Source organism: Meles meles, chromosome 4 (genome assembly GCF_922984935.1).
Source record: "Meles meles chromosome 4, mMelMel3.1 paternal haplotype, whole genome shotgun sequence".
In the NCBI taxonomy this organism is placed as follows: Eukaryota; Metazoa; Chordata; class Mammalia; order Carnivora; family Mustelidae; genus Meles; species Meles meles.
In genome coordinates this window covers 92,553,250-92,574,786 of record NC_060069.1, presented here as the reverse complement: position 1 = coordinate 92,574,786, position 21,537 = coordinate 92,553,250, and the positions used below count along the sequence as shown (strand labels likewise).

Here is a 21,537-nt window from a genome sequence, read left to right as displayed (position 1 = left end):
GTGTGACAAATATTGTAAGGAAGGCAAATCAGTGGACACCAATTAACTGTCTGCAAATTAGTATTCACAAATATTAGACTTTAAGTGTCATCTTCACAATTTTTCCCTTTTTACTTGATAGTTATCTACCTCCCCCATCATATCAAAGTCTTCATCAGAATAGTGATTTAGAAAGATGATATGGGCTTGAATTTCAAATGCTAAATGCATTTCCTAACGTTTTTCTGTTGGCACTTTAGTCTTACCCTGAGATTAATCACAGACAGAACCGAAAGTAAAAATATACAATGCTCTCTGATTATTTAAGGATTTCATTCCTTCTCTGCCCTCCCACCAATCTTCTAAATTCAAAAGACTAAAGGAAAGTGTGGGTGTTGCTAAAAGGGACACAATTTATTGCTTTATGCTGGCTCATTAACAACTTGCTTTGGTGAAGAAAAAAATCCTCTAAGGGTTTCAGAATAGGTCTGGGGCACCTTCCAGTAAGAGTATCCAAGTGGAAAGGGGTTCATGAACCTATCCCACTTTTGGATGCCTCCCTCCAAGTTCTATCTTCTCACAGGTTAGAGTCACATGAGAAATGATAGAAAGACCTGACGATCAGAACTTCTACCATGGTAGGGTGTCCACTGTTTATCTCCGTCTTTGGTGTATACTAAACAACACACAGAGGCACTCACACATACACACAGCACACATTTCACACCACTCTGGGGTTCCTAACATGGGATTATAGATAACTTTCTAGAAACTATCTCAGTTACCAGCTTGTACATAGCCAACACCCTTCTTTACAATCGTTTTAGGAAGTTTACAGAAGAAATGTAGAGATAGAGATATCTAACTGGCCACATACTAAAACAAAATGATTTCTTATCTTATAGTGTTCATACAGAACAATCTATTTTTTCCTCAAGCCAGAGGGAGAAATATTATAAAAATATAAATAGTAAAAGAGCAGGTGGGGTAGAGAACTCTCTAATAAGTGAAGATTTTCTCCCAACCAGTTCCCCTTTCAGCTTAGGAGGACAACAGAGAAAGAGGAAAGACAGAAGGAAGTAAAGGGGACGAAACTAGGAACCACTATATTCAACTTTATTTTCCTAGTGAAGTAGTTATTAAACTCTAATGCATTAGGAATCTCTGGAAGATTTGTTAAACACAGATTGCTGCATTCTGCCCCAAGTTTCCTACTCAGTAGGCCTGGATTGGGGCCCACATACTTTCATTTCTAAAAAGTTCTCAGGTGATGCTGACACTGTGAGAAGCACCTTAGTATAAGACAACAAATAGTTCCTACCATTAGGGCTGCCATTGCAGTCACAGAACCCTGTCAAAGTCCATGCCACCAGATTCATTCATACAGGTTTCAAACAGCATGGAGAGCCCAGAAGCATAATTAAAGATTCTACCTTCAGTCCCTTCCAAAAATTCAATTCAATTAAACTAACATCTGATGAAAGCCTATTTTGCATGATTCATGAGAATAAGGCATTTACAGTAACTTCCCCACCCATTCTGACAGCCACAGACATTTAAAACCAGAGGGACTGTAGACTTGCAATACCCCTTTCCCTGATGCTGGGGCAGGTGTTTCCAGGGCAGCCTCATCCCTCTCCCTGGGACATTTTAACCTAGATTGTTGGCATGGCTTCACGTTCACAATATTGCTCCCACTCTATTTCCCACACTGGGTTTTTTGTTATGATAGAATAATACTTCTGAGGCCTTAAGGTAAAAACAACAACAAAGAACAAAAACAAAAAAACTTTCCTACTTGCCTCCTTTCCCCAATCTTTCCCCACCCCGACTACACAATAGCATCAGACTTTGGTGAGAGGACAAAATTTGAGAGCCTTAGCTTTCAACATGGTCTTGTCAATTATTCTGTGAACCCTTGGCCAAAGTTGTAAATTTTCTGAGCTTCTTTGTCCTTACATGCAAACTGAAGATCATTGTATTTTGCATGGATGTGGTAAGGATTAGCAATAATATTTATAATTAGATATCTCAGTCTCTTTCTTCTGTAAACTTCCTACGATACTATCACCTGGCACAGAGTAGACATTTATTAAATAATGACAACTCTCCCAGGACTAGGTGTGTGAAAGGACATGGGTTTTATGGTCCTGGGCTTAAAGTTCGGCCCCATTACCAGCAAGTCATTTCATGTCTCTGAGGGTCAGTTTCCTCTTTTGTAATGTGAAAATGATAATATCTCCTCTGCAACACACACATGCACACACAAATACACCCAGGTTTGTGATACCCTGTAGTCACATGGAGCCAAACTACCAAGGTTTGAGTCCCAGCTGTGGCATTTTGTAGATCTGTGAACTTAGGGAGTTATACTTGATTTTTGGTGCCTCAGTTTCCCCATCTAAAGAAAGGTTGTTGTGAGGACTAAACGAGTGAACATAAGTAACCATATGACAAAATAGCTCACGTTGTAAACACTAATTGTGGTAATTATTTTTACTATTATATTTTGATATATGTTTCACAAATGTTAATTCTTTATATCTCTACTTCCCTAACCATATAATTTTAATCCAACTTGACTACATATAATGTCTCCATAAACAGCTTGAATCATAGATTCATTTTCTTGATATGTTTACTTCTTACTTAGCCTTCAATATCCTGAGGGAGGATGTTCTGAGGTACCACAAGAGTTTGCACTCAGGGCTACCTCGGTAGCTCCTTAGAGATTGAGAAGCACAACAGAATGTATAGGAGGTCATTTTCTTAAAATCAACTTTTGAAAACCTACAGAGAGGAATGTGCCTTGAACTTCTCTGCTTTTTCAACATTTATTTGGCTAACACTTTACAGCACGGAAAACCTTGTCCTCTGAAGCTCCTTAAAATCAAGCCTTTTACACTAAAGGGAGAGCCAAGTTCAGTTCACTGGGCTCTTAACCCTAATTACCTGTCCTGCAGATTTCTTCAAATTAAACCAGAAGCACTCTGATTTTCACATGACATGCATCCATAAACCCCTGAGTTCTCAACCTGCTCTCTCTGTTCTGATGATATAGCTTGCTCTCCTTATCTGTCTGACAGGAATTCAATAAGATTTACTGAGCACTCATTACAAAATCAGAGCAGAACTGAAAGCACTAAGAATGGTGAAATAACACTAACTAAAATCCTGTCTGGGAGGGTTCTGGGAGGAAAGTTACTGATTTGGGTTGGAATGGCTTTATGGCTGAAGTTATTCTTGGCCTAAATTTTGAAGGACTTTTGAAGCTGGAAGGGTGTTTTCATTTCTTCCTCATTTGACAGATGAGACAAGTAAGGTCAGAGATTAAGTCATTTGCCCAAAGTAATGCATCTAGCTACTGGAAAAAAGAAAGAAAGAAAGAAAGTCCTTGGGATTAAAAACCCAAATCCCCCAAAAGAGTATCCAATGCTTTCTCTGTAAAGCAGACCACGTTTGAGTAAGTACAAAGCCTCAGAAGGGCCTTCCAGGCGGGGGAAGAGTGCAAAGTGGTAATAAACATCTTTTATAGGCCTGGCAGCCAAGAAGGCAGTGCTGGACTGGAGCAGAGCAACATAGATCAGGAGGGTGGAGACACATCATGTTGAGCAGCACAATTTCACCCTGAGGAACCTCCTAGCAGTGATATGATGAATTTAATGCCCTCTGATTTTTCAAGAAACATTGCTTTTGAAATCCTAGTGATTCATCATGTAACTATATTATCTATAAAATTTTTTTAAAATGCTATTGAGTGAATTATTTAATCCTATTGTATTGTTAAGTGGACTGTAAGACCTAGTTTACCTAGTTCAATACGACATAGTTTAATGAATTCAAAATCTAAATTTTATGGCTTGGAATTTTCCTTCTGTCTACTAAACAGGGAGCAAATTTTCACATGAGTTCAGAGAGTACCCCACAGAGTGTAAGGCCATAGAATCAAAGATAGAATTCTAAGAGGTTTAAATTGTTCTGTCCCTAAGCTTAGATCCCAACCCTCAAATATATAGCATTATGAATGTCCTCTAAAGTATGAGAGCCCCCAGTGAAGTGTAACAAAATTCTTAATGTTATCGGGGAACAAGGAGCAATTTTCCTTTTATGAACAATGAACATGGGATACAGGGCCCTAAGTGAGCAGCACTAAGTGCACCAGCTGCTGTCAATCAATATTTTGACCATTAATAGTCATTGAAGCTATTAGTCCCATTTAAATGAATATCATCATTGCTTAGCTATTAAGCCAGTTATAGATTGCGATCCTGAATTTTGAAATAATGAGAGCCATAGAATGTCGTAAGACAAAATTACCCATTACTGTTCCTCATGAAGTAAAAATATTGTTATCATGCTGCCACTGGTTTTCAAAGCATCTTAGGACCCTTCATATAAAAAAAAGATATTTTTCCATAATAGATTATTTGTAGTTGGAGTATCAGATTTATCTCTAATGAACACAGAATCAGACCAAACACTACACATGATTTTTCTTGGCCTTTATACAACCTTTCATATGACATCTTCAGGTTAACATCTTTGAAATTGTTTCTAACAAAAACTGTAAGAGAGCAGTTAAATGTTCTGTTTGATAACTTTTCCCCCTACTTTTCTTTAACTGCTCATTTCCTAAGCCCCTGCTCCTTAGAATTTTTAAGTTGGATTCCTGATATACTAATAAATGTATTAACATCTATTGTGTCTTCTAAAGGATATTAGACATTTCAGCAGAATACCAACAGAAAGGAAGGATGACTTTAGTAGAGAGGGAGGTTGAATTTCAATTCAGCAGCTAATTATGTGACGTTCACCTAAATAAGTTTTCCTTTCCTTGCCTGTGAAATTAAGATGTAGAATTATCATCTCAAGATTTCTTCCCAATTCATGAATTTCAAATTCATTTTTAGGTGCTGGGCACTTTATTCACTTGGCATTTCCTTTCTCCTTTTCATTTAAACGTGTCTTTAGAATGTCCAATCTTGCTCCTCTGTTGTAGTCTCAGACTATTTTATCACTGACAGAAAGTCAGTGATAACATTTCAGGTATAATATTTAGATCATGCCTGAAGAAGAAACATTACATGTCATTAATGCCATCCATATGGACTATTTTCAGAGACTATTGGTAAAAGATCTTTTATGATAAATAGGAACCAACCTTATTAGACATATGTACAGATGTGTAAGAGCACATGGACCTTGCTATGTGTGGCTGTTCAGTCTGGGAAGTTACTTCACTGTTCTGAAATTTAATTTCTTCCTTTGTAAAATGAGGGAGCTGGAGAAGATAACCTCTCAGATCCCCTTATATAGTTTAAGATATATAGTTTAAGATAACTCAAGGATACTCAAAATTCTCATAAAGGAATACTTATGCATATACATGCATTTTCCTAATTTTTTAGTTTTATTGATTTATTTTAGATAGCTAGAGAGATAGCATGAGTGGGGGGAGAGGCAAAGGAAGAGTGATGGAGAGTGAAGCAGACTCTGGGCTCAATGGGGAGCCCAACATATGGCGATCTCATGCCCCTGAGATCATGACCTGAAGCAAAATGAAGTGTCAGCCACTTAACCAACTCAACCACCCAAGCGTTCCTGTTTTCATAATCTTTATAATCATTTTACTTTGCATTGTGTCAGAATTTGCTTTTAATAACTTACAAATAAAAAGTTTATGAAGGAACAAAAATCAGACAACTTAATCCCACTCTTATTAACCATAAGCCTTAAGAACAGCAATTTAAAGAAATGCTATCTGAACTATTGTACAATGGACTAATAGTTTATGACTTCAACTGCAACTTCAAAGCATTTCATGAAGTTTTGAGAATTAAAGATAATTTGAGATTTTTTCAGGCTCAAAAGTAAAAGTTGCGTTTATGTATTGTGAGTAAAAAGTATGGTTCAATTTTAGTAATCATCAAAACTTAATCAAAAGTTTCACAAAACAGTATCTCCATGATAGATAAGCTGATATTGGCAAAATGAGCCATAGTTTAATTAAATTCAGTGCTATGAAGAAATCTTTTCTTATTAGATTTATAATTTTAAAATCTGTGTTGTTTTGCAAAACCATATGCAGCCCTTTAATATAATGCCAAGAATTACATTGTTTCTGGCTTCTCAGATTACATCCCATATCCTCATTGATTATTTATTAGCCAAGTCCAGAGGAAGAAAGATCGAGGTTCACTGTTGATGGAGAAGGGCAAATGACTGCTGCCTAAGGCTTTACATCTGACAGAATCACTTCCTTTCTCTTTGATTTTCTCTTCAACCTGATTGTGTTTTTCCCTCAGAAGAGAGTTTTGTTTTGTGCTTTAAAACCCTCAACACAAAGGAATTTAACTCTGTGCTCTGAAGGGATCAGCACATCAGTCTCCCGAAAGAAATTATACTTCTTAGCCTAAAACTTTTAGTTCCTAACTTAAGTATCTCACAGCAGAATTCAGTTAAAGCATAGAATTTCTCATGGTCTCAAATCATGACGGTACATTTTCATCATCAGGATATCACATAGTTAGCATATAAAATGCTCATTGATCCCGTTCTCCAAACCTCAGGGATATAAATGGCTTCAAGACTTCCAAAATGAGGGAAACAAAATATAAAAGTACATTTTTTGCAATGTATTATACCAACGCCCCACCTGTTTTCATTGCATTCAAAATTTCTATCCATTACCAGGTTGAGATCAGAAAGGTAATGTGAAAGTGAGTAAGTTTTAAAGCTACCAGTGTCTTGCTTTACTTTCAAAGATGAGAGTACAGTGTGGATAATCTCTGTCACATTTTATTCAACTTTCTGAAAGGCATATCATGGTAAATTCATAGAAAGGTAATATTTTGGAAGTTTAAAATTAAGTTAAATGCTTTTCCACATTTTGCCCTCTCTCCCCCCAAAAATGGTACATAACAAATAACATTAAAATGACAATTATAAATTAGAAAGTCTGAAATCAGCCTAAGAAATGAAAACTGTTGCATAAAGAAACTCTCTTGTAAGAAAATAAAACACTGCCCATGTAATTAAAATGGATTTGGATATAATTATTTCAATAGGAGGACTGGGGTATGTTTCTGAACATTTCCTTCTTGAAACTAGTTGAGAAAAGGGAATTTACTCCATACATTTTAAATGATGTTATTTCTAGAACTTTATAATGCTTCTCAGTTCCTCCTGTGAAAGATGGGCTGCTCTTTGTGGCTGCGGAGCCATGACTTCCCAATATCTATCATTACAAAAACAAACAGTTTGCTCGGTTTGACTCGGTTTGACTCCCCACATGACAATGGACCCGCATCTGTCAACAGACTCGCATGATGTGTGCCGTGTGAGAACATGACTGTGACATTTACTCTTGTGACAGGGCAAATTTCAGCAGCTCATCTGGAAAGAGATGAGCAGTCATTATGCTGCGGCACCTTTCATCAAGCTAATCACATTTCAATCAGCACATTTTCTCCAGTTTCAATACTTTGCCATCTGAGCACAAGTCTCTAATTACGCCCAAGCAACAAGTTTCACATCAATCCTACAATTTCTGCACTCACCATATACCATAGCTCCTCCGGTTTCATGCAAGAAGCGAAATCGATGATTTTTAAATAACCAGATTGTCAAAATGGTAAGGATGAGCAAAAAATTAAAGACAAGCAGCTCCACTGCTCCCTGATGTTGAAACTGATACTCATCCTTCTCTGACATAAACCTTTGCTGTCTCTCCATTCTCCAGTCTTCCTGGGATTCCTTAGATTAAAAACCTGAATAAGGGCTATCAAGATTTGCCTAAGACAGTCGGCTGCCTGAAGATTTCAGAATAAACACTGCCACTTAAGTTGCTACTTCATGAGCGTTCTGCCTTGGCTTAGTATTCAGATGGCTTCTAGTTACAACTTCCTGTTTCTCTCTTAAAGCAGCCCTGTCTCTTTTCAAACTCCAGACTGTAGTTTCATCATGGACTCTCACTGTCTTTAAATGATTCATTCCATGAAATTATCTTTCATGCTGGATAGACCTGCAAGCAATTCTGAGATCTTGAACCATGATTCTTATTGTCTCAAACAAGCTCCTGAAGCTGCATAACTAGTGAATTGTAGATTAAGAATAAAACAGATCACCTTTCATCAGTAACATTTTCTAAGTTCGAAAAGCTAATTCCTGAATCATAACCTCACTCACATGCCAGATTTCTCCTCTCCAACCAAAGTCTACCAATGTGAAAGGGATTGATTAATAGCTCTTATTTGACCTAAAATGATTTCACAGGAATTTCTTTTAAGTTGAGAAGCAAGAAAGAATTTAGTATATGATTCTCTTTCTCTCTCTCTCTCTGGCTTTATATAACTGGTAGTCACAAGCACAGTGTTTAAACTTTGAATCAATTGTTTCCCTTTTAACAAGAATAAATGAAAGTAAAAGACAAAAAGAAAATCCTGTACTGTCTCTACAGCTGTGCTGTTTGGATATTCTGAGTCAAAAAAGAAAAGACCCTAAACACGTATCTCTGAAGAAAAAAAAATATGACCATCCTCAGTAATTTCACACACACGGATTTCTCTTTATAGGGTTTCTGGTCCAGGCATTCAGGACCACAGAAATCTGCCACAGATCCCAAACCTCTTCTGTCCTGTGGCAAAACAATGTGATTAGGTCACTGAGGAATAGGCTGCCATCAGCTATGAAGGCTCCAGAAATCGCAAGGCTCAGACTACAACAGTGATGATTTCTTCAGATCATCTTCCATTTGGCAGACTGGTTCTGTCTGAATTTATATTTTTATGCTGTTTGAAAACATTCAAGACAACACTACTACCATGGGTTCTGCTGCTTTGCTATGATTTACTTGCCTTATTGGTTCTACTGTGTGATTAGATACAGTCAAGGGTTAAGTGAGTATTTTCTTCATTTCATTGCATTATTGTAGCTCAGAGGAGTATAAATCATTTAGTATCCCCATACTTGACAGAATTGGTATTCAATGTATACAGTGTAAATAATTTCTTGAGTAGGAAGAGTCCAAATATATCCTCAAAAGTTCTTGTCACCAAAAGCTAAAGGTCAAACATGTAATATATTGTGAACTAACTAGCTCCTCAATAACAGTTTCACCCACAGGAAAGCCTATCAACCACTTACTGTAAAACTGCTGTTTCAGCTTCTTTGCCTTCTGCAACTTTTGAAGCTGATTTCCTCTGCATTTAACTCAGCGGGGGGTATTTATGTGGGCTGCAGATGTTCTTTTAACACATTACCCTTTTTGGCAGGCATATCTGGGATGACTAATATTCAAACTGTTTTGAAATCTGTCAGGTAATGCTTGCAAGAATTTCATGAAGCTTTGTTAGCAGGTTCTACCTTTATAATTTTGCAACCCCACAGGTTTAGTCTTGAGTTGCTAGATTTACAAGATAACCCAAATTCAAAGCCCGATAATTCCACGTCTTATTTTTTTGTTTCAAAAATCATTTAATTAGTTTGGTTTTCTTTTAATAATGGTGATTATTCCATCTGGGTAGAATAAACTTTCTTTAGTTGTCTTATTATGACATCCAATTGCATTCTCTTCCCCAGTAAAACAATTCAATGAGAGGATCAAAAGTCCTTGGAATGTTTTGATTGACTAAAACACTATTTTAAAAAGTCCTAAATTCAATGTCAACATAATCAAATAAGTATATTTCACATTAAAAATTATATACATGGCTCATTCTAGGAAAAATCTGGTAAGATCTGGCACACTTTGGGCTCTCCTTCCCATGCAGACAAAATCTGTTAGTGCCTATTTGCCACAAGTCCCACTGAACCCTTTCACTCATTCATGTTTCCTGCATAGCCCCTGAAGTCATTTGATATGTGACCCCTGGTTTATTCTAGGATTGGAATACATTCACTGTTGCATTGTCTAATTCTGATGCTGCTTACTATTATGATGGAAAGCTGAGAAGAAAAGGGCATTCAGAAAACTTCTCCAAATCTTTTTTTTTTTTAAGATATTTATTTATTTATTTGACAGACACAGATCACAAGTGGGCAGAGAGGCAGGCAGAGAGAGAGGAGAAAGCAGGTTTCATGTTCACAAGTGGGCAGAGAGGCAGGCAGAGAGAGAGGAGAAAGCAGGTTTCATGTTGAGCAGAGCCCCATGCGGGGCTCGATCCCAGTACCCTGGGATCACGACCTGAGCCGAAGGCAGAGGCTTTAACCCACTGAGCCTCCCAGGCACCCCTCCAATTCTTTAAATCAGAAAAGTACTTCAGTTTGTCCTATTTTGTGTTTTTTCCTTCAGAATATCATTTTATTTTCTGCAGCACCAATAAAAGTAAAAAAAGAAAGAAAGAAAGAAAGAGAAAGAAAGAAAGAAAGAAAGAAATAGAAACACATATTAATGTGGCATCTGCTATAGACCAGGAAATATTTTAGGACATTTAATGTAGTATGATTTAATATTCATAAAAACCTTTCTACAACCAAGAAATTTAAGGTTCAGACAGAATTGGTAACACTTCCAAGGTTGTACAACTAGCAGAAGAAGTTAAATTTATATCTGGGGTTTAATCACCTTGATTAACTCATGTTGGCTTGTCAGTGACTTTCCTGGTTTTAGCATATCCCAAGAGACTCCTTACTCACAGGCAAACCAGTCATCCTATTAGACAGGGTTTCCCAAAAGTGAAAATCCTGTACTGTCAATAATAACTGTTCCTTTTGACATTCCGGAGGGAGAATTCACACAAAACAAGAATATCAATTTAAAATTAAGGCACTGTTTTGTTAGCTGGTGGCAATAGCCCTTAGTGCCATGTTTTCTGATGAAGTTGGAATGGAACCCAAAACTTAGGCATAAGCCCAAAGAAACATTCATGATTGTTCCTTAATCCCAGTCTTACACCTGCTGGCCAGTGAGTCAAAAGTTCTTGCTGCAAGATGCAACATGCAGGTAAGAGGAAGTAAAGAGAAAAACAAGAGGCCCAGCCCATTGCTGTTGAGTATGCCCTGCCTTAGCTTGCCTATCCGGCACCGTGGAAGGAAAGACTTGAAGAGAAGAGCCTCCCAGTCCAGGGGACCTTGTATAGCGTAGTTATCCCACTCACTAGGGAAAGTGACCAGTTAGAACCCACAGACTGTGTTTCAGAATCTAAGCAATCACTTGAGAGTTCCTTCGTGTTAGAAAGGATGGTGGAGACTGGGGGCTCAGAGGATCAAGAAAGGAGATTTTTCCTAGGTTCAGGAAAGATGCTGAGAGTTCCTCTTCCTCACTTGCTTGGGTCCCACCCCGCCAAGTTCTCTCTCAACCACTGGGCTTCATAGGAAATACTTAAGTCAACACATTGCCTCATTCCCTTGGCCTTCATCCCTATCTGAGACCAGTGAGATGGAGTTGTGTATTTTGCTCCCAAAACTTCTGAAATGGTCCAGGGCAGGACTGCAATTAAGTTTACTTAAAGGCCATACAATGTCATGAACCAAAAATTCACCGCCTATTCTATTGTCAAACTCATCATAAATCCATCTACTAAAATAATTAATAAGGAGACAACTAGGCCAGGGTGGCTCTAATGCATTGGTAGCCTATGTAAGCCAACCAAATCTAAGCCAGAATCAATGCACTAAATCCAAGAAAGTGACGCATAAGAACAATCAATTATAAACAGTCACCGAGACTTTCCCAAATAAGGCAATCATTTAAGTTATTGTCAATCAAACAGTTTCCTGGGTTCACTTCCACATCTTCTCTATAAAAATATCTCTCTTACTTCCTATTGGTGGAGTACTCCTACTAAGCACTTTCAGTTTAGTGTTGTCCCAGTTTGAATGGATGTACACCCAAAGAAACTCTTGAAAATTTTAATGTGCCTCAGTTTATCTTTTAACACATTTAAGCTTCTCCTACTCCCAAAAAAAGTCACATTAGCACCAAAAAAATGCTCCTAATTTGAACAATATTTACCTTTCCCATCACCAGATTCCACAGAGAAATGAGAGTTCAAAAATTTCACAGGTAAGTTAAATTCCATAAAAAACACTTAGACAATACTAACTTCTCCAGAAATCCACTACCCACACCTGCTTTTTCCTTTTCCACCTCTGCAGAGTCCTGGGTCTCTGGAATGCAGGGCCATAAACCAAGGACATAACCCTTAAGTCCATGTTCTTACCACTACTCTTCATTATGGTGGCAAAGTAAAAGAAAAGTCATTGCAAACTACTAAAATGAGAGAATTTGTATAGTTTTATTTAAAAAACTCAGGTACAGAAACATATATGGCATGATTAGGATCTCTTCCTTCTAATACCCTCCAGGGTGTGTTCCTTCAGCGCTCTGAAGTGGGAAAACTGGGACACTGTTTTCCCAGTTGAGCGGTTACTTCTGGATTGTTGATCCTTGATACCCAGCAGTATATAAGAAGGTCCCCCATCCAGGCATAAGCGGAGAGAAGGAGAATCCCCTTCCACTTGCACTGCTTGCCATTTGCTGGTCTTGCCACCACAAATACATACCAGATTTCACTTTTTATTTAGGCATTTATTCACTGAATATTCCCAAAGCTGTACAGAGTGGGAGGAAAGCAAATCTGTCATTGTGCCTGTTATCTAGATGTGTCAGCCCTATGCCATCAAAGTGCAATGGCTTCACAGCTAAGGCCTCAGGAGTAAGGAGGGCCCCAGATAGATAGTCTTCAATTCCTAATGCAGTCTCTTCTTTTCCTCTTTTCTCTAGCTTTCTCTTGGCAACACATCATTCCTTTTCATTTACAGAGAACACCTCTTCAAGAAATAATAATGTTACGCATCGATTATATATTAATTTTAAAAGGTTAAAAAAAAAAGAATAACAAGCTTCAGTCCATTGGTGCCCTGTTCTGTCCTGCACATATATTGGAAGAGTCAGGCATGAGAAACTCACTGGCTTTTTCACTCGTTGACTTTTGATTTTATTTAATTTCTCTTAGCTTTTCACAAAGTAAGGTAAGTGCAAGCTAGTCACAGTGACTTCCCCCAACCTAGGAAGGAAGCTTCAGAGGTAAAGGGAAGTACCTACTCTGGAGCCAAGGACAGGGAACACAAAACGGAGAACTGCCTCTCTAAACTGCATCTTATTTTAGTGAAAATCTCCTGCAATAAAAGACCTGAGGAAAAGTATTTCTTTGATTTCCTATTAAGTGTCTAGATGACAAATTAACACTTTTCTTGGGATATAATTTCTATCATGTCTTAAAAACAAATAACTCTGACCTCATTAACTAAAATACACTTTACCCTATCACTTCCTATCAAGTTATAAAATTTTTATATGAACTAACAAAGAAAGGCACCAGGACCTTTACCTCACCCTAATTTCTACACTATTTTGTCTAGAGAGAGAAAGGGGCATACAAGGAAAGCAGAGTTTTCAACAAGGTGAAGTTAAATAATCTTGAAAATATTTTTCTGAAATGAAATATGTAAATGGCAAGCAGATTTTGACAGAAATGCCTCTTAAATCTATTCAAAATCCAGCCTTTAGTGCAGGCTTTGTTGGATAATATCTCAATGTGGGTTTCCTCAAAAGCAGAGCCTGAGAAAAGAACTCAGGTGAAGATGGTTTATTTAGATGATCCCAGGAATCACAACTGAGAAAGTCTGCATAAAGGCTAGGAAATACCATTACTCAGAAATAAAAATTTAAGCCTCATTGTAGCCTAATCCATTCCCCACTTCATCCATATCTTTACAGGGTCTATGTACTTTGAAAATCTAATAAATTAATTTATAGGTATGCTGAAAACATCCCTTAAACAGCAACTAAAATTAATTTTATTATGCTTAAGGCAACTAAATTACATAATAAATTTCATGACAAACAATATGGGTTTCTTAGATAAGAAAGGAATCATGCCCATAGTCAGCTGAGTTAAAGTCCCATATCGCACGTGGAGAGGAAATTCAATTTGCTTTGAAATGTTATTTTTTGATGGTTATGTAATATCTTAAGTTTAAGTTTTAAATTTAAACTTTAGAAAACTACCTTGGGACTCTGTGAAGACTATGTAACTTGGTGTATGCACATACAAACATAGATTACACACAACCCTAAGATCTCACTCCAAATAAAGTTTAAACAACAATAGGTTATATATTCATTTTAATCCAGCCTCACTAGTATTAAGGTATGTCATAGAGCAATGTGATTTTAGTTCTGAAAAAATGTCCTGCATCACTGTGGGAGAAAAAACAACAAATTCACAAAGCAAGAGAGAGTTTTTCAATGGCATTTGTTGTTGTTATTGTTTGTTGTTATTACATTAGCTACCAGATCCAAGAATATTTCTTTCCCCTTCTACCATGTGAGGACACAGCGAGAATATAACGATGACCCAAGAAGTAGATTCCCACAAGACACCAAATCTGCTAGCACCTTGATTTTGGGCTCCCCAGCCTCCAGAACCTATAAATCTCAATTAAAGCCATAACAGAGCATATCATATTATAATGGCTATCAGAAAAGTTCTTCAAGGTTCTCAGACTGCTTAACAAAATACCTGAAAAGAGAGACACTTACAAATATTTTTTCAGTCTTAGTATTCTCTCTACAAAAACAGTTTTCTCCAGCACTTTGGGCTCCACAATTGAGGAAATAGAAACAATATGCAGTCTATAAATGTTAAATGAAGAATCTTTTTTTTTTTTAAAGCAAAAATGTCTTGGAGAGAAAGCAAGATGGCAGAGGAATAGGAGACTGAAATATCATTAGGTCCCAGGAGTTCAGCTAGATAGCTTATCGAACAATTCTGAATATCTAAAAACTCAACAGGAGATAGAAGAGAAGAAGAGCAGCAATTCAGAAAATCGACCACTTTCTGGAAGGTAGGATGTGTGGAGAAGTGAATCTGAAGCAATGGTAAGATAGACCGTGGGGAGTGGGGCTGGTTCCCGGCAAGCAGTGAAGCAGTGGAGCACAAAATCAGAACTTTTAGAAGTCTGCTCCACTGAATAATGTCACACCAAAGGCTTGGTGGGGCTGGAGTCTTCACAAGGACAGTGTGGTCTCAGGACCCATGGGGTAACAGAATGACTGGGGGTGTCTGAGTGCGGCAGAGCTGCCAGGTAGCGGAGTAGGGAAGCTGGCTATAGAGACAGAGCTGAGCAGTGGGCTCTCAGTCAGGATTACCTTAAACTGTGATCCAAGGCACATTCAGGCCACTGTTCTTTGAGCAGGGACACTACAAGTGACAGATCCGAAGAGACCCCCTCCTTCCTCCTCCAGGAGGAGTAGCCAGGAGCACACGGCAGGAGTCTGCTGGGTTTGGATATTCCAAAAGGGGCTGGCACCAGATGTAGAAATACTGGGTCACAGGCTGGATGAGGACAGAGTGTGGCTAGAGACCAGGGAGAGGGGAGGGATTGACTGCTTTTCACTGAGGGCGCACTGAGGAGTGGGGCCCTGAGCCCTTGGGTCATACAGGGCTGGAGACTGGGAGGCTGCCATCCTCATTCCCATCCTCCAAAGCTCTATGGAAAGTATTCAGGGAACAAAAGTTACCAAGAACAAATCCGAACAGATTACTTTGCCTGACCCCTGGCAAGGAGAGTGCAATTCTGCCTCCAGCAAAGACATTTGAGAAGCATGGCAACAGCCCCTCCCACAGAAGATCAGCAAGAACATCCAGCTAAGACCAAGATCATCGATCAATGAGAACTGTGGAACTCCAGAGCTAGGCAAAAGCAACCATAGATTTCATGGCATTTTCCCCATGAACCTTTAGTCTTTCAAAGTTAAATCTTTTTAATTTTTTTCTTATTCTATTTTTTAAAATTTTCCTCTTTTCTCTTTTAATGTTTTTAACTGTATTATCTTATCAATAACTTTTTAAAAAATGTTTTTAAATTTTCATTGTTATGCTCATATTTTAATCACTTCATTATTTAGCCTTATTTTTTGTATACATATAGGGTGTTTTTTTTCTTTAAAATTTTGGGATACAAATTCATCTAATAGATCAAAATATACCCTAAATCTATCACATGGCTTTGTTCAAGTCTCCAGCCTGATCACATTCTCTCCTCTTTCTTTTTCTTTCTTTGGCAACCAATTATCTTATCAATTCTTTTTCAAGATTTTTTTTTAATTTTCATCTTTACAATCATATTCTATCTCTTCATTGTGTTTACCCTTATTTTCAACATATATATATATATATATATATATATATATATATTTTCCTTCTTTCTTTCTTTAAAAATTTGGGAGGTAGTTTCTTCTAAGAGACCAGAATACAGCCAAAATCAAGTGGGTTGCTCTGTTCTATTCATCAGTCTAACATATTTATTTTTTATTTTTAAATTTTTCCCCCTTTCTTCTCCCCCTGGTTTCAGGTCTCTTCTGATTTGGTTAGCATATATTTTTCTGGGGTCTTTGTCACTCTTTTAGTATTTTGTTCTCTCATTCATCTATTCTTATCTGAATAAAATGACAAGATGGAAAAACTCAACACACACACAAAAAAGAACAAGAGGCAGTACCAACGGCGAGGGACCTAATCAATACAGACATTAGTAATATGTCAGAACTAGAGTTCAGAATGATGATTATCAAGGTGCTAGCTGGGCTCAAAAAAAGCATGAAAGATATTAGAGAATTCCTTTCTGGAGAAATAAAATTCATTTCTGGAGAAATAAAAGAACTAAAATCTAACCAAGTTGAAATCAAAAAAGCTATTAATGAGGCTCAGTAAAAAATGGAGGCTCTTACTGCTAGGATAAATGAGGCAGGAGAGAGAATTAGTGATATAGAAGACCAAAGGATGGAGAATAAAGAAGCTGAGCAAAAGAGAGACAAACAACTACTGGAACAGAAGGGGAGAATTTGAGAAATAAGTGGTACCATAAGATGAAACAATATTAGAATAATTGGAATTCCCAAAGAAGAAGAAAGAGAGAGGGGGGCAGAAGGTATATTGGAGCAAATTATAGTAGAGAATTTCCTTAATGTGGCAAAGGGAACAAGCATCAAAATCCAGGAGGCACAGAGAATCCCCCTCAAATTCGATAAAAATAGGTCCACACCCTGTCACCTAATAGTAAAATTTACAAGTCTTAGTGACAAGAGAAAATCCTGAAAGCAGCTCAGGACAAGGGATCTGTAACATACAACAGTAGAATTATTAGACTGGCGGCAGACTTATCCACAGAGACCTGGCAGACCAAAAAGGACTGCCATGATATATTCAAAGCACTAAATGAGAAAAATATGCAGCCAAGAATACTCTATCCAGCTAGGCTGTCACTGAAAATAGAAGGAGAGATAAAAAGTTTCCAGGATGAACAAAAATTAAAAGAATTTGCAAACACCAAAGTAGGCCTACAAGAAATATTGAAAGGGGTCCTCTAAGCAAAGAAAGAGCCTAAAAGTAATAGATAAGAAAAGAACAGAGACAATATACATTAACAGTCACCTTACAGGCAATATAATGGCACTGAATTCATATTTTTCAATAGTTACCCTGAATTTAAATGGGCTAAATGCTCCAGTCAAAAGACACAGGGTATCAGAATGGATAAAAAAACAAAACCCATTGATGCTGTGTGCAAGAAACTCATTTTAGACCCAAAGACACCTCCAGATTGAAAGTGAGGGGGTGGGACACAATTTACCATGCTAATGGACATCAAAAGAAAGCTGGGGTGGTAATCCTTAGATCAGAAAAATTAGATTTTAAGCCAAAGACTATACTAAGAGATGAGGAAGGACACTATATCACACTTAAAGGGTCTGTCCAACAAGAAGATCTAACAATTTTAAATATCTATGCCCCTAACATCAGATCAGCCAACTATATAAATGAATTAATAGCAAAATCAAAGAAACACATCAACAATAACACAATAGTAGGGGACTTTAACACCCCCCTCACTGAAATGGACAGATCATCCAAGCAAAAGATCAACAAGAAAATAAAGACTCTAATGACAACTGGACCAGATGAACTTCACAGATATAGTCAGTACATTCCATTCCAATGCAACAGAATACACATTCTTCTCTAGTGCACATGGAACATTCTCCAGAATAGATCACACCTTAGGACACAAATCAGGTCTCAACTGGTACCAAAAGATTGGGATCATTCCCTGCATATTTTCAGACCACAATGCTCTGAAACTGGAACTCAGTCACAAGATGAAGGCTGGAAAGAACTCAAATACATGGAGGCTAAAGAGCATTCTACTAAAGAATGAGTGGGTCGGGGCGCCTGGGTGGCTCAGTGGATTAAGCCACTGCCTTCGGCTCAGGTCATGATCTCAGGGTCCTGGGATCAAGCCCCGCATCGGGCTCTCTGCTCCGCAGGGAGCCTGCTTCCTCCTCTCTCTCTCTGCCTGCCTCTCTGCCTGCTTGTGATCTCTCTCTCTGTCAAATAAATAAATAAAATCTTTAAAAAAAAAAAAAAGAATGAGTGGGTCAACCAGAAAATTACAGAAGAATTGAAAAAATTCATGGAAACAATGAAAATGAAAGCACAACTGTTCAAAATCTCTGGGACACAGCAAAGGTGGTCCTGAGAAGAAAGCATATAGCAATACAAGACTTTCTCAAGAAACAAGAAAGTTCTCAAATACACAACCTAACCATACACCTAAAGCAGCTGGAGAAAAAACAGCAAAGAAAGACTGAAGCCAGTAGGAGAATAGAAATAATAAAGATCAGAGCAGAAATCAATGAAATAGAAACCAAAAGAACAGCAGAAAACATCAAAGAAACTAGAAGCCAGTTCTTTGAAAGAATTAATAAGATTGATAAGCCACTGGCCAGACCTATTATAAAGAAGAGAGAAAGGACTTAAATTAATAAAATCATGAATGAAAAGGAGAGATCACAACCAACACCAAAGATATACAAACAATTATAAGAACATATTATGACCAACTATATGCCAGCAAATTTGACAATCTGGAAGAAATGGATGCATTCCTAGAGACATAAAAACTACCAAAACGGAACCAGGAAGAAATAGAAAACTTGAACAGACCCATAACCAGTAAGGAGATTGAAGCAGTCATCAAAAATCTCCTGACAAACAAGAGCCCAGGGCCAGATGGCTTCACAGGGGAATTCTACCAAACATTTAAAGAACTAATTCCTATTCTCCTGAAACTGTTCCAAAAAATAGAAATGGAAGGAAAACTTACAAACTCATTTGATGAGGCCAGCATTACCTTGATCCCCAAACCAGCAAAGACCCTATCAAAAAGGAGAATTACAGACCAATATCCTTGACGAACACAGGTGCAAAAATTCTCACCAAAATATCAGCCAATAAGATCCAAGAGTATATTAAAAGGATTATTCAACACGACCAAGTGGGATTTATTCCTGGGCTGCAAGGTTGATTCAACATCTGCAAATCAATCAATGTGATACAATATATTAAGATCAAGAACCATATGATACTCTCAATAGATGCTGAAAAAGCATTTGACAAAGTGCAGCATCCTTTCCTGATCAAAACTGTTCAAAGTGTAGGGATAGAGGGTACGTACCTCAATATCACCAAAGCCATCTACGAAACACCCACAGCTAATATCATTCTCAATGGGGAAAAACAGATCTTTCCCCCAAAGGTCAGGAACATGGCAGGGATGTCCACTATCACCACATCTATTCAACATAGTACTAGAAGTCCTAGCCTCAGCAATCAGACAACAAAAAGAAATTAAAAGCCTTTGAATCAGAAAAGAAGTTAAACTCTCACTCTTTGCAGATGATAAGATACTTTATGTGGAAAACCCAAAAGACTCCACTCCAAATCTGCTAGAACTCATATAGGAATTCAGCAAAGTGTCAGGATATAAAAATCAATGCACAGAAATCAGTTGCATTTTTATACTCCAACAACAAGACAGAGGAAAGAGAAATTAAAAAGTCTATCCCATTTACAATTGCCCCCCAAACCACAAGATACTTAGGAATAAACCTAGCCAAAGAGGCAAAGAATCTGTACTCAGAAAATATAAAGTACTCATGAAAGAAATTGAGGAAGACACTAAGAAATGGAAAAACATTCCATGCTCATGGATTGGAAAAACAAATATTGTGAAAAATGTCTATGCTACCTAAAGTAATCTACACGTTTAATCCCTATCAAATCCCTATCAAAATACCATCCATTTTTTTCAAAGAAATGGAACAAATAATCCTAAAATTTATATGGAACCAGAAAAGACCACGAATAGCCAGAGGAATGTTGAAAAAGAAAGCCAAAGTTGGTGGCATCACAATTCTAGACTTCAAGCTCTATTAAAAGCTTTCATCATCAAGACAGTATGGTACTGGCACAAAAACAGACACATAGATCAATGGAACAGAATAGAGAGCCCAGAAATAGATGCTCAACTCTGTGGTCAACTAATCTTTGACAAAGCAGGAAAGAATGTCCAATGGAAAAAAAAACAGTCTCTTCAACAAATGGTGTTGGGAAAATTGGACAGCCACATGCAGAAAAATGAAACTGGACTATTTCCTTACACCACATACGAAAACAGACTCAAAATGGATGAAAGACCTCAATATGATAAAGGAATCCATCAAAATCCTTGAGGAAAACACAGGCAACAACCTCTTCAACCTCAGCCACTGCAACTTCTTCCTAGAAACATTGCCAAAGGCAAGGGAAGCAAGGGCAAAAATGAACTATTGGGACTTAATCCAGATCAAAAACTTTTGCACAGCAAAGCAAACAGTCAACAAAACCAAAAGACAACTGACAGAATGGGAGAAGATATTTGCAAATGACATATCAGATAAAGGGCTAGTATCCAAAATCCATAAAGAACTTATCAAACTCAACACCCAAAGAACAAATATTCCAATCAAGAAATGGGCAGAGGACATGAACAGACATTTCTGCAAAGAAGACATCCAGATAGCCAACAGACACGTGTAAAGGTGCTCCACATCACTTGGCATCACGGAAATACAAATCAAAACCACCATGAGATACCACCTCACACCAGTCAGAATAGCTAAAATTAAAAAGTCAGATGTTGGTGAGGACGCAGAGAAAAGGGAACTCTCCTACAGTCTTGGTAGGAATGCAAGCTGGTGCAGCTACTCCAGAAAACAGCATGGAGCTTCCTCAAAAAATCGAAAATGGAGCTACCCTATGACCCAGCAATTGCACTTATGAGTATTTACCCTAAGGATACAAATGTGGTGATCCAAAAGGGCACGTGCACCCAAATGTTTATAGCAGTAATGTCCACAACAGCCAAACTATGGAAAGAACTTTTATGTCCATCAACAGATGAATGGGTAAAGAAGAATTGGTATATATATACAATGGAATATTATGCAGCCATCAAAATAAATGAAATCTTTTCATTTGCAACGATATGGATGGAACTAGAGGGTATTATGCTGAGTGAAATAAGTCATTCAGAGAAAGACAATTATCATATGATCTCTCTGATATGAGGAATTTGAGAGGCAGGGCAGGGGCTTTTGGGGGATAGGGAAGAGAAAAATGAAACAAGATGGGATTGGGAGGGTGACACACCATAAGGGACTCTTTTTTTTTT

The 21,537-nt window shown here is 37.7% G+C and overlaps 1 protein-coding gene across 1 annotated transcript in view; it reads right to left on the bottom strand.

Annotated features, from left to right (window-relative positions):
• The window catches only part of SLC9A9 (solute carrier family 9 member A9), a 540,987-nt gene extending 533,153 nt beyond the window's left edge, over nt 1-7,834 (bottom strand). The window contains exon 1 of the mRNA XM_046003499.1: nt 7,539-7,834. Coding sequence (XP_045859455.1) covers nt 7,539-7,713 — 175 coding nt within the window. The 5' untranslated portion in view covers nt 7,714-7,834. The remainder of the gene's footprint in view (nt 1-7,538) is intronic.
• Nucleotides 7,835-21,537: the final 13,703 nt, after the last annotated feature.